Source organism: Primulina eburnea, chromosome 7 (genome assembly GCF_022965805.1).
Source record: "Primulina eburnea isolate SZY01 chromosome 7, ASM2296580v1, whole genome shotgun sequence".
Classification (NCBI taxonomy): domain Eukaryota; kingdom Viridiplantae; phylum Streptophyta; class Magnoliopsida; order Lamiales; family Gesneriaceae; genus Primulina; species Primulina eburnea.
Window position 1 is genome coordinate 18,103,234 of NC_133107.1, and position 12,459 is coordinate 18,115,692.

At 37.4% G+C, this 12,459-nt stretch overlaps 3 protein-coding genes and 2 long non-coding RNA genes across 8 annotated transcripts; 4 read left to right on the forward strand and 1 right to left on the reverse strand.

The window, feature by feature from the left end:
• Positions 1–2,395: 2,395 nt before the first annotated feature.
• LOC140835749 (uncharacterized) lies at positions 2,396–3,357 on the reverse strand. Its single transcript, XM_073201156.1, has 3 exons — positions 3,270–3,357; positions 3,161–3,213; positions 2,396–3,115 (listed from the first exon to the last, which is right to left on the reverse strand). Exons 1-3 carry the CDS (start codon positions 3,355–3,357, stop codon positions 2,396–2,398), a joined length of 861 nt encoding a protein of 286 aa, XP_073057257.1.
• Positions 3,358–3,807: 450 nt separating this feature from the next.
• LOC140836172 (uncharacterized) lies at positions 3,808–5,311 on the forward strand. 3 transcript variants are annotated; one of them, XR_012118994.1, is made up of 4 exons: positions 3,808–4,077; positions 4,168–4,191; positions 4,436–4,502; positions 5,086–5,311. It is a non-coding gene; the product is annotated as an uncharacterized lncRNA (long non-coding RNA). The 3 variants fall into 3 exon arrangements; XR_012118996.1 differs by lacking the exon at positions 4,168–4,191 and having other exon boundaries at positions 3,808–4,101; XR_012118995.1 differs by lacking the exon at positions 4,168–4,191 and having other exon boundaries at positions 3,808–4,057; positions 4,415–4,502.
• A 1,060-nt stretch (positions 5,312–6,371) lies between these two features.
• On the forward strand, positions 6,372–9,850 carry LOC140835750 (uncharacterized). Its single transcript, XM_073201157.1, has 6 exons — positions 6,372–6,498; positions 6,632–7,866; positions 8,388–8,631; positions 8,764–9,000; positions 9,078–9,263; positions 9,579–9,850. The coding sequence occupies exons 1-6, from the start codon at positions 6,372–6,374 to the stop codon at positions 9,848–9,850; spliced, it is 2,301 nt and encodes a 766-aa protein (XP_073057258.1).
• A 17-nt stretch (positions 9,851–9,867) lies between these two features.
• On the forward strand, positions 9,868–10,404 carry LOC140835751 (uncharacterized). The gene has a single exon (XM_073201158.1). It carries the CDS (start codon positions 9,868–9,870, stop codon positions 10,402–10,404), a length of 537 nt encoding a protein of 178 aa, XP_073057259.1.
• Positions 10,405–10,751: 347 nt separating this feature from the next.
• LOC140836173 (uncharacterized) lies at positions 10,752–12,244 on the forward strand. Of its 2 annotated transcripts, XR_012118998.1 has the most exons (4): positions 10,752–11,052; positions 11,143–11,166; positions 11,410–11,476; positions 12,060–12,244. It is a non-coding gene; the product is annotated as an uncharacterized lncRNA (long non-coding RNA). The 2 variants fall into 2 exon arrangements; XR_012118997.1 differs by lacking the exon at positions 12,060–12,244 and having other exon boundaries at positions 11,410–12,050.
• Positions 12,245–12,459: the final 215 nt, after the last annotated feature.

A 12,459-nucleotide genomic window follows, 5' to 3' on the forward strand; every position in this document is an offset into this window, starting at 1 on the left:
TCCCTCTGTCCGGCCCATGCATTCTGGACATTCACCTCCCTCTGTCCAGCACACGTCTCCTGCACATGCATCTCCTGACGTTTCCGGCATCCGTCCTGGTGATCTCAATAGATCCAGCTCTAGGACCAGTTCTCCTATGCGTACGGGTCCTAGAGTCCACTTTTGACTCAATCCCTCCTGCCGCCCATCACCCTTGGAGCATCGTTTCGAGCGGCGATTGACTGCGTTGGAGGATTCCGTTACGTCCATGCATGTGAAGATGGCAGCAGAATTTATTGAGACCAGAGCGTCTATCAGGAGTATAAATCAAGCTCTAGTTGACTTGAAATCGAGTTTGACTGAACAGATTAGAGCTGGTTTTGCTGAGATGAGGTCTAACATGCCAGTGCAGGAGGACAGAGATTATAGCATAGTCTATACCAGAGGACGGAAGAGGAAAGCATCTGAGGCAGATTTTGGTGAGTTAATTTTATTTATTATATTTATGTTTATGTAATATAATGATTTAGTACAATTCTCATAATTATTTTAATTTGTTTGATGTGCGCTTTTAGGTGTGGATGATAATCTGGCTAGGGAAATTGCGAGTATTAGCCAAACACTACATATATTTGAGCCTAACCTTCCGGTGATTATAGAGGAATCCTCAGAAGGTGAGTTAATGCACTTTTTTGATTTGATATTTATGTATAGTATATTAAACAACAAAGTCTTTATTTTTAGATATTCAAGTGACTCCGGATCTGCGTAAGTCAGGTGGTGAGGCGACCACGTCGAGAGGTTATTACACATATGTTGGTCGACCACTCTCGTTTTTGGTGGACCAAAAATTGTCTGGTCGACCAAAAAATTCTATTGGTCGACCAACGAATAATGGTCGACCTTTACCTTTTATGGTCGACCATTATATTTTGTTGGTCGACCACCACTGTTCTTTTGGTCGACCATTGTTATTTAGTTTCAAGGTTTAGGGTTTTAAGGGTTTAGGGTTTTTCATCACAATCTCAGTATTTTGTCACGATCTAAAAAACAGGATTATGTTATATGTTTTAAGTTAAATGTGAATCATGGAATCAAACTATTTTTTTTATATTTTTTAAAAAATATAAATAGTAATTTCAAGATTATGTTACATATTTTAATTTAGCTATGAATCACTTCATCACAATCTCAGTATTTTGTCACGATCTAAAAAACAGGATTATGTTATATGTTTTAAGTTAAATGTGAATCATGGAATCGAAATTTTTTTTTATATTTTTTAAAAAATATAAATCGTAATTTCAAGATTATGTTACATATTTTAATTTAGATATGAATCACTTCATCACAATCTCAGTATTTTGTCACGATCTAAAAACAGGATTATGTTATATGTTTTAAGTTAAATGTGAATCATGGAATCAAACTATTTTTTTTTTATATTTTTTAAAAAATATAAATTGTAATTTCAATATTATGTTACATATTTTAATTTAGATATGAATCACTTCATCACAATCTCAGTATTTTGTCACGATCTAAAAAACATGATTATGTTATATGTTTTAAGTTAAATGTGAATCATGGAATCAAACTATTTTTTTATATTTTTTAAAAAATATAAATCGTAATTTCAAGATTATGTTACTTATTTTAATTTAGATATGAATCACTTCATCATAATCTCCGAATTTTGTCACGATCTAAAAAACAGGATTATGTTATATGTTTTATGTTAAATGTGAATCATGGAATCGAACTATTTTTTTATATTTTTTAAAAAATATAAATCGTAAATAATGGTCAACTATTATGTAAGAAACGATGTTTTGGACAATTATTAATATATAAATCGAACTATTTTTTTATATTTTTTTGGACAACAAAAAATATGTAATCGTAAATTCATCACCTTACATGTTTTGGACAATTATTAATATATATTAAAAAAAAACAAAACCAAATAAAGCTCGTGGTCGACCAAAAAAAGCTCATGGTCGACCATCACCCTACCGATAGCTTGATGGTCGACCAAAGAAAAATAATGGTCGACCATCAAGCTAATCGTCGACCCTCAAGCTATCTCTTGCTGAATTCACCAATCGAAGGAAATCTGTTTTGTTTTCTTCTGTCAACTCCCTTCTCTAGCAAAAGAGGCAACACTAATGGAAAATTATTGTTGTGTGGCCATTCATTTTCTTCTGAAACGGGATATACAGTCTCTGAGTAAGCCATGCACCATGACATTGTAGAATAGTACTGTGAACACATATCATATAAATCAATATTCGCTAACCAACTAGCTGCTGATGGCATGAGCACATGGGATTATATAAATATCAAAAACTCGACATGTGCATTTTTTTTATTCGAGGTCCACTATGGCCGAATGTCCACGACTCCTAACATCAAACTACAGACGTCCTAATTCAAAAACTTGCATTCCTTGGGCATCTGTGAACCTGCTACGAAGAATCCCCTCGATCGTAGGGGTCAAGTTAGTGTTACTTGCAATTGATGCGTGGCGATATCGGGCAAACCAAGATGAGGCCAGTTTGTGTAAAGAATCTAAGAGTGCAATGATTGGCAGCTTCCTTTCTTCAAGTAGTCTAGCATTGATCGACTCAACCCCATTTGTCGTCATAATATTGTAACGGGTCTTCGGACAATACGCTCGAGTCCATCTATCAAGTGAGTCTCTCTCGTCCAAATATTGCGCTGCCTCAGGATATCTATTCCTAAAATCATTGTATGCAATATCATACTCGAAAGTTTTATAAATTTTTGCAATGTGCAAAAACATTTCGGTTGCACCCTTCTTTTTGCATCTAGTCTTCATGTTTTGGGATAAATGCCACGTACAATGACCATGATGCGCATTTATATAGACAGTAGAAACCGTATTAATGATCCCCTGATGCCTGTCAGAAATTATAACCAATTCATCCTCGTCTGGTACTACTTCTAACAACTTCGTTAAAAACCAACTCCACGAAGAAGTACACTCGACATCTACAATTCCCCACGCCAAAGGATATTGGTGATAATTTCCATCTTGAGCGGATGCCATTAGTAAAACACCATTATATTTACCCTTCAACCACGTGCCATCAATTGATACAACTTTTGCATACTTCGATATCCATTAACGCATGCACCAAAAGCAAGAAACATATACTTGAATCGATTTTCCTCGTCGACAAATATGTCTGTTATGCTTCCTCAATTCATCTGCTCAACCATGTGCAAATAACAACTCAATTTATTAAAACTCTGCGTAGGATCACCTTTCATCATATTGTCTGCTAGTTCTTTTCCTTTCCAAGCCTTGTAGTATGATATAACAGCATTCATACTATTGCGCATCATCGCCATCACTGCTTTTGGTACAATTGGCACTGGATGACCTTGGAAATTATCCACTAACATATCACGAACAACAGCAGAACTTGCTCCACGGATTCTCTTTCGTCTCCCAGTCAAACCACATGTATGTGTAATACAATATGTTCGAACGGATAATGCACGTGAATCATTCTTAATCAAAGAGGTCCAGATTCTCCACTTACAATCAGACACTACACATTTTACGGCGTACACCTTTTGGTGTAATGACCCGATTTAATTATATGTTATTTGGTTATAATTAAGATTAATTGTTTTAAATTGAGGAATTTAAAATAATTAAGCCAAATAATCAAATTGTGTGTTTATGCATATTTAAATTTTATAACACACGAGAGTTGAAATAAAATAGATCGGGTCAAATTTCGAAGCCCATAAAGATAAAAGATAAACATGCATAACCTCATCTCTCCACCGTAACTTCCCATCCAAATCTTCAAACTCATTTCCGCCACTTTGACCCCCGATTGTAGCCGTCCCTGTGACCAAAAAATTAAAGTAAATATATGGTTAGAAAGCTCTCGACGAGAGCTATATTTTGGTACCCATATTGAAGTGTTTCTCGACACTTTCCGAAAACCCGTCGCCCCTTTCTCCGCTGAATCGTCACCGTACGTCGCCGGAGTTCGGAAATTGATTGAGGGCTTTTGTTCTTTGGGTCATAAGCTTCGTTTTGGTATATATATTGAGGTATAAACTATGATTCCAGAAATTGTCTAAGGATTTCTCCATTTTTTGGTTAAATATCAATATTGATATTGGTTATATTTTTGGATGTAGGTACAAACTTTGAGTTTATTCGAGGTATTGAACAAATATCAGAATATTTTACAAGAGATTTTTGAATTAGTGAGATGAATAAATCGAGTATCAGCTAGTTCGATGTTTTGCGACGAATTAAAATAGAAATAATTGATTTAGGCATTTTAGTCAAATATTGGAATTTTAAGAATTTAAAATGTCTAAATAGTTGAAATTGGATTTTTAGTGAATTTAAATGGTTATGGAATTGTTATATGATAATAAGACCATTTAAATTAATATTCAGGTGATTTGTCTGAGTTGGCAATTCCAGGACTTTCTTAAGGATTTGAGTTACTGGTAAATTAGTTGAGGTACGTAGAGATCAGTTATTTTCATGATGTCTGACAGAGGCATCTGATGATCCTATGTATGATTTATTTGCTATTTGCTGATTTATGTGATATTATATGCTGACTCACATATTATCAGTTGGTAATTGATGTGCAAAATAAAATAAAATATTTCTTTGGTTCACACACATTTTATTTTGGTTAGACACATCAATACCACTGAACATATCATATTGAGCCTATCTATTATTGAGATCCAGTTATATTTCGGTTGAGATCCGTTATATATATGATATGATATGGTGTCCAGGAGATGTTTGGCTACCTTGATTCGGTCCGGCTTAGGTAGTTGCTGGCTTCGAGGCTGGGCCATATCCCAGGCACGGTCCGCTGAGTCGTGGACCAGCTCGAGCATATATGTATGATTGTTGATATCGATCATTTGACTCTTGATATCCTGATATCTTGCACCTATTCATGCATTGCATTCATGCATGGCATCATTGCATTTCTATGTCATATATCGTGGTTTCTTGATGTCTCGTACTGGGGTTACTGACCCCCGAGAGGGGGCTGTCGTGTCTTTTATGTGTGGACATGACAGGTGGTACAGGTGGTTCGACCTCAGGCGCTCGAGAGGAAGCCTCAGGAAGTACCAGAGCTCCTTGAGAGTAGACTCAGTTGTACTTAGGTATTGCGTGGTGTTGCTGTCTCCCAGATATTATATGTATATATTTGGAGGATTGTATTATGATATTATCGAGCCTTGTCGGCTCTATGATATTTTGATTTGTATATGCCATAATCGTGTCTGGCTGGCATGTGTGTATGCTGTTGTGTTTATTGAGGGCACATGTTGTTTATTTTGAGTATTTGACTTTCTGGTATGTCCTATTTACAGGAGGGTCATGCCGAAATTTTTATAGGCCTAAACGCAAATTTTTAACTCACTTTTCCGTTGTTCACTGATTAATCAAGATTGCATGTTAATAAATCGTAATTAGGATAACGGGCCCTCACAATTGGTATCAGAGCGTAGACTGGGATACGCTCGCACTAGAGTTAGTACACTCGAGTTTAGGCACAAGAAATTTGTGCGCATGTGTTTGATTATTTGAAATTACTTGCTCTTGCCTGGAATGAATTACATGTTAGTATCTTAGGGATATGACATGTAGATTATACATTTGAGTTTTATTTCAGTGTTTTGGATTATATTGAGGTTATTGAATATTTTGGGAATTTAACCTTAAATCCTGTAGAATGGCAACTAGAGGAAATAAAGGGAAAGGAAAAGAAGTGGCTCAGGAGTCTGGGGCACAGAATATCAGAGGAAATGACAGAGTTCCTCGAGGTAGGCATGGGCGTCCAGCTGCAGAGATAGCCGCTAAAGCAGATGCAGAGGTAGAACAGTTAGTGCACCGAGTTGATGAAATGGAATTGGCTGTAGCTCGATTTTAGAATATGCATCCTGTGAAATTCTTTGGAAATGAAGGCAGTGATCGAGCAGAAGGATGGTTGAAACACATGGAATTCATGTTCAACACAGTACATTATGATGCTGATAGAAGATTAACTATGGCAGTCCTCCAACTACGGGATCGTGCACAGCGTTGGTGGGAGGCTACTACAAATGTACTGCAACAAACAGGTAGTCAGATTTCTTGGGAGGTGTTTCGTGCTAAATTTCTCCAAGAATATTCTCCACCATCCTACTACTCAGCCAGAGAATCTGAATTTTATCGACTCGTTCAGAGTAATATGTCTGTGGAAGAATATGCTCGATAACGTTCTGCTCTTCTCACTTATGTACCACATGTGGCCGTGAGTGAAAAAGGGAAAATTTCAAAATTTTTGGAAGGTATAGACTACCAAATACATGCTATGGTTATGGCTGGGTCGCCTGCAACTTATGCCGAAGCTGTTGACAAGGCGATTGGAATTGAAGCTGGATTGAAAAGGGGTAGACAACCACAGGCTCCACAAATGCCTAGTGGTGGTTCATTTTTTTCAGCAGGTACACCATCTTTTCCATCTCAGCAGTCATACCAACAGCATGAAACAAAAACAATTCAGACCAAAAGGAAAACAGTTGAAAAAGAAATATCAGTCCGGTTCCTCTAGTTCGAGCAGTTCGCAAAGTGCAACAGGTGGACAGTACCCCGTGATTTACTGTGATCGATGCGGAGGAAGACATCCTACTGCACAGTGCAGTGGAGTATTGGGTTCATGTCATACTTGTGGTCAGTCAGGGCATTTTGGAATTTATCCGAACCGTGCACAGGGACAGATGCAGCCACAGCAGTTGCCTTATGCCAGAGGTAGTTTTCCAGGTGGCTCATCTCAGCGACCATTTTTTCCTGCACCATCCTACCAGCAGTCTAGTCACCCACAGGTCAGGGGTAATGTGCCACAGTCTTTCCAGGGTCCTCAACAAGCGCGAGTATATGCATTGACTGAGGATCAGGCTAGAGAGGCTCCAGGCGGGGTGATCGCAGGTACTTGCCTTATTTACGATCATATTGCACGAGTTTTATTTGATACTGGAGCATCTCATTCATTCATTGCATCCAATTATGTTGATGAATATGAATTCTGGACTACACCATTTCATGAAACCGTATCTGTGTCTACGCTAGCTGGTCGATTTATTCCATCTGGGCAAATTGTGTTAGACTGTGTGTTGCATTTCGATGATAGCATTATGATCACAAACTTGATTGTATTACCGATGCATTATTTTGATTGTATCATTGGTATGGACACACTGTCTAGTTATCGAGCCACTGTAGATTGTTTTCATGGTGTAGTACGATTTAGGTCATACTATGGTAGCAAATGGAATTTTTATGGTCGAGGATCACAGGCTAAGATACCGTTAGTCTCAGCGATGGAAATGTTTAGATTACTGTCTTTAGGAAATGAGGGATATATGGTTTATGCTGTGGATGCTACCAAGAAAGAACCGAAATTATCTGATATCCCAGTAGCAAAAGGATTTCCTGATGTCTTTCCTGAAGAAATACCAGGCTTTCCACAGCAGAGAGAAATTGATTTTAGCATCGACTTGATGCCGGGTACTGCGCCGATCTCTAGAGCGCCGTACAGAATGGCTCCTGCAGAACTAAAAGAATTGAAAGAGCAGTTACAGGATTTACTCGAAAAAGGTTATATACGCCCTAGTATGTCACCCTGGGGAGCACCTGTACTGTTCGGAAAGAAGAAAGATGGTTCCATGAGAATGTGCATCGATTATAGGCAGCTCAATCGAGTTACTGTTAAAAATAAATACCCTCTGCCTAGAATTAATGACTTGTTTGATCAACTTCAAGGAAATTCTGTTTATTCGAAGATTGATCTTCGATCAGGATACCATCAACTTCGGGTTAGAGAAGAAGATGTTCCTAAAACAGCTTTTAGAACTAGATATGGGCATTATGAATTTCTAGTAATGCCATTTGGTTTAACAAATGCACCAGCAGTGTTTATGGATTTGATGAATAGAGTGTTCAGAAATTTTCTGGATAAATTTGTTATTGTCTTTATTGATGATATACTGGTGTATTCGAGATCAAAACAGGAACATAAAGAGCATTTACGATTGGTTCTTCAAACACTTCGAGATTCTCAATTGTATGCTAAGTTGTCAAAGTGTGAATTTTGGATGGATAGCGTGATATTTTTGGGCCACGTGATATCAGCCCAAGGTATATCTGTAGATCCGAGTAAAGTTGAAGCAGTCCTGAATTGGGCTAGACCAACCAATATACCAGAGATTCAAAGTTTTATGGGATTGGCTGGTTATTACAGACGATTCATTGAAGGATTTTCGCAGATTGCCCGACCTATTACCCAACTGACTACGAAAGATGCAAGATTTATTTGGTCAGATGAATGTGCGAATAGTTTTCTTACATTAAAGATAAGCTGACAACAGCACCAGTGTTGGCATTTCCATCTGGATCAGGTGGATTTGCTGTTTGTACTGATGCATCATCAAGAGGTTTGGGATGTGTTTTAATGCAACATGGAAAAGTTATTGCCTATGCTTCAAGGCAATTGAAAACACATGAATCCCGATATCCAGTTCATGATCTTGAACTAGCAGCCATTGTTTTTGCTTTAAAATTTTGGCGACATTATCTATACGGTGAGCAGTTTATTATCTACTCAGATCATAAGAGTTTGAAATATCAGTTTACTCAATCAGAACTGAATATGAGGCAGAGACGATGGTTAGATTTGTTGAAAGATTTTGACTGTGAAATACAATATCAGCCAGGAAAAATGAATCAAGTTGCAGATGCATTAAGCCGGAAGTATCAAGATGTTATGATAGCATCTATCCATGTCTGGCAGAATTATGATGATTTATGTACTTCTAGTTGGAATTTTCAGCCGAAAGGCAATCATTTTATTGTATCTGCTTTACAATTTGAGCCGAAGATTATTTCGAAGATCAAGAAAGCTCAAAAGAATGATTCACAGGTTCAGAAATCGAAAGATCTGGTTTTGTCTGGTAACCTAGCTAAATACAATATCTCATCAGATGGTTTTTACGAATGAATAACAGATTGGTGGTACCAAATGTCACAGGATTGAGAGAAGCATTGCTTCAAGAGGCACATTGTAGCCGTCATAGTGTCCATCCTGGTACTCATAGAATGTACCACATACTGAAGCCATATTTCTGGTGGGATGCGATGAAAAGAGACATTTCAGAATTTGTAGCGAAATGTTTGACATGCCAGCAGGTTAAAGCCGAGAGAATGAAACCTGGAGGTATGTTACAGAGTTTAGAAATACCACAATGGAACTGGGAACATATTGCAATGGATTTCGTGACTCACTTGCCCGGGTCAAACATAGGTTGTAATGCTATCTGGGTGATAGTTGACAGATTGTCCAAATCAGCACACTTTATTCCATACGATCGTACTTATGCTTATAATAAAATGGCACGATTATATGTGGATAATGTTATTCAATTTGCATGGAGTTCCAGTATCTATTGTATCCGACCGAGATCCTAGATTTGCTTCCAAGTTTTGGAGTAGTCTTCAGAATGTTTGGGTACTAAGTTGGCAATGAGCACAGCTTATCATCCCCAAACAGATGGTCAGACAGAGAGGACTATACAAACTTTGGAATATATGTTACGATCAGTGATAATGGATTTTGGGGGAAACTGGCAAGAATCTTTACCATTGGTTGAATTCTCCTACAATAATAGTTTTCAAACAACTATTGGGATGGCACCATTCGAAGCTTTGTATGGTAGAAGGTGTCGATCTCCCGTATGTTGGAATGAAGTTGGAGAAAAACCATTGGCACAACCTGAGTTCGTTGAAGAAATGAATGAAAGATAAACTTGATTAGAAAAAGAATGAAAGCATCTCAGGATCGTCAAGCTAGCTACGCAAATAAAAGACGTAGACCTTTAGAATTTCAAATTGACGATCAAGTTTTCTTGAAAGTTTCACCGTTTCGTGGAACGATGAGATTTGGGCGAAAAGGGAAGTTAGCTCCACGTTATATTGGATCGTATACTATTGTTGAGAGGATCGGTTTATTAGCTTATAGATTGGACTTGCCGCAGAGTTTGTCTGCTATACATGATGTGTTTCATGTATCTATGCTGCGGAAGTATGAGCCGGATCCATCTCATGTTCTGAGACCCGAGGATGTGAAGTTGGACAGTTCTCTTAGCTATGTTGAGTATCCTATACAGATTCTTAATAGAAAAGATAAGCAACTTCGAAATAAGACGATTCCATTAGTTATGGTACAGTGGAGTAGACATGGGACTGAAGAGGCTACATGGGAGCTGGAGGCTAAAATGCGGCAAGAATGGCCTCACTTGTTTGAAATTGTCACAAATTATTCCATGTACTCTGACTTTCCTATGTATTATCAGTGGTAGATGTTTGACTATGTTGTATATAAGGTGTGTTGTGTGTTTCGATTTCGAGGACGAAATATTTTGTTAGAGGGGGAGAAATGTAATAGCCCGATTTAATTATATGTTATTTGGCTATAATTAAGATTAATTGTTTTAAGTTGAGGAATTTAAAATAATTAAGCCAAATAATTAAATTGTGTGTTTATGCATATTTAAATTTTATAACACACGAGAGTTGAAATAAAATAGATCGGGTCAAATTTCGAACCCCGAAAAGATAAAAGATAAACATGCATAATAACATTTATATATATATATATATATATATACACTCTCTCTCACACACTACACCTATACACACACACGGATCCTCATCTCTCCAACGTAACTTCCCATCCAAATCTTCAAACTCATTTCCGCCACTTTGACCGCCGATTGTAGCCGTCCCGGTGACCAAAAAATTAAAGTAAATATATGGTTAGAAAGCTCTCGACGAGAGCTATATTTTGGTACCCATATTGAAGTGTTTCTCGACACTTTCCGAAAACCCGTCAAAAACCCGTCGCCCCTTTCTCCGCTGAATCGTCACCGTACGTCGCCGGAGTTCGGAAATTGATTGAGGGCTTTTGTTCTTTGGGTCATAAGCTTCGTTTTGGTATATATATTGAGGTATAAACTATGATTCCAGAAATTGTCTAAGGATTTCTCTATTTTTTGGTTAAATATCAATATTGATATTGGTTATATTTTTGGATGTAGGTACAAACTTTGAGTTGATTCGAGGTATTGAACGAATTTCAGAATATTTTACAAGAGATTTTTGAATTAGTGAGATGAATAAATCGAGTATCAGCTAGTTCGATGTTTTGCGCGAATTAAAATAGAAATAATTGATTTAGGCATTTTAGTCAAATATTGGAATTTTAAGAATTTAAAATGTCTAAATAATTAAAATTGGATTTTTAGTGAATTTATATGGTTATGGAATTGTTATATGATAATAAGACCATTTAAATTAATATTCAGGTGATTTGTCTGAGTTGGCAATTTCAGGACTTTCTTAAGGATTTGAGTTACTGGTAAATTAGTTGAGGTACGTAGAAATCAGTTATTTTCACGATGTCTGACAGAGGCATCTGATGATCCTGTGTATGATTTATTTGCTATTTGCTGATTTATGTGATATTATATGCTGACTCACATATTATCAGTTGGTAATTGATGTGCAAAATAAAATAAAATATTTCTTTGGTTTACACACATTTTATTTTGGTTAGACACATCAATACCACTGAACATATCATATTGAGCCTATCTATTATTGAGATCCAGTTATATTTCGGTTGAGATCCGTTATATATATGATATGATATGGTGTCCTGGAGATGTTTGGCTACCTTGATTCGGTCCGGCTTAGGTAGTTGCTGGCTTCGAGGCTGGGCCATATCCCAGGCACGGTCCGCTGATTCGTGGACCAGCTCGAGCACATATGTATGATTGTTGATATCGATCATTTGACTCCTGATATCCTGATATCTTGCACCTATTCATGTATTGCATTCATGCATGGCATCATTGCATTTCTATGTCATATATCGTGGTTTCTTGATGTCTCGTACTGGGGTTACTGACCCCCGAGAGGGGGCTGTCGTTTCTTTTGTGTGTGGACATGACAGGTGGTACAGGTGGTTCGACCTCAGGCGCTCGAGAGGAAGCCTCGGGAAGTATCAGAGCTCCTTGAGAGTAGACTCAGTTGTACTTAGGTATTGTGTGGTGTTGCTGTCTCCCAGATATTATATGTATATATTTGGAGGATTGTATTATGATATTATCGAGCCTTGTCGGCTCTATGATATTTTGATTTATATATGCCATGATCGTGTTTGGCTGGCACGTGTGTATGCTGTTGTGTTTATCGAGGGCACATGTTGTTTATTTTGAGTATTTGATTTTCTAGTATGTCCTATTTACAGAAGGGTCATGCCGAAATTTTTATAGGCCCAAACGCAAATTTTTAACTCACTTTTCGCTGTTCACTGATTAATCAAGATTGCATGTTAATAAATCGTGATTAGG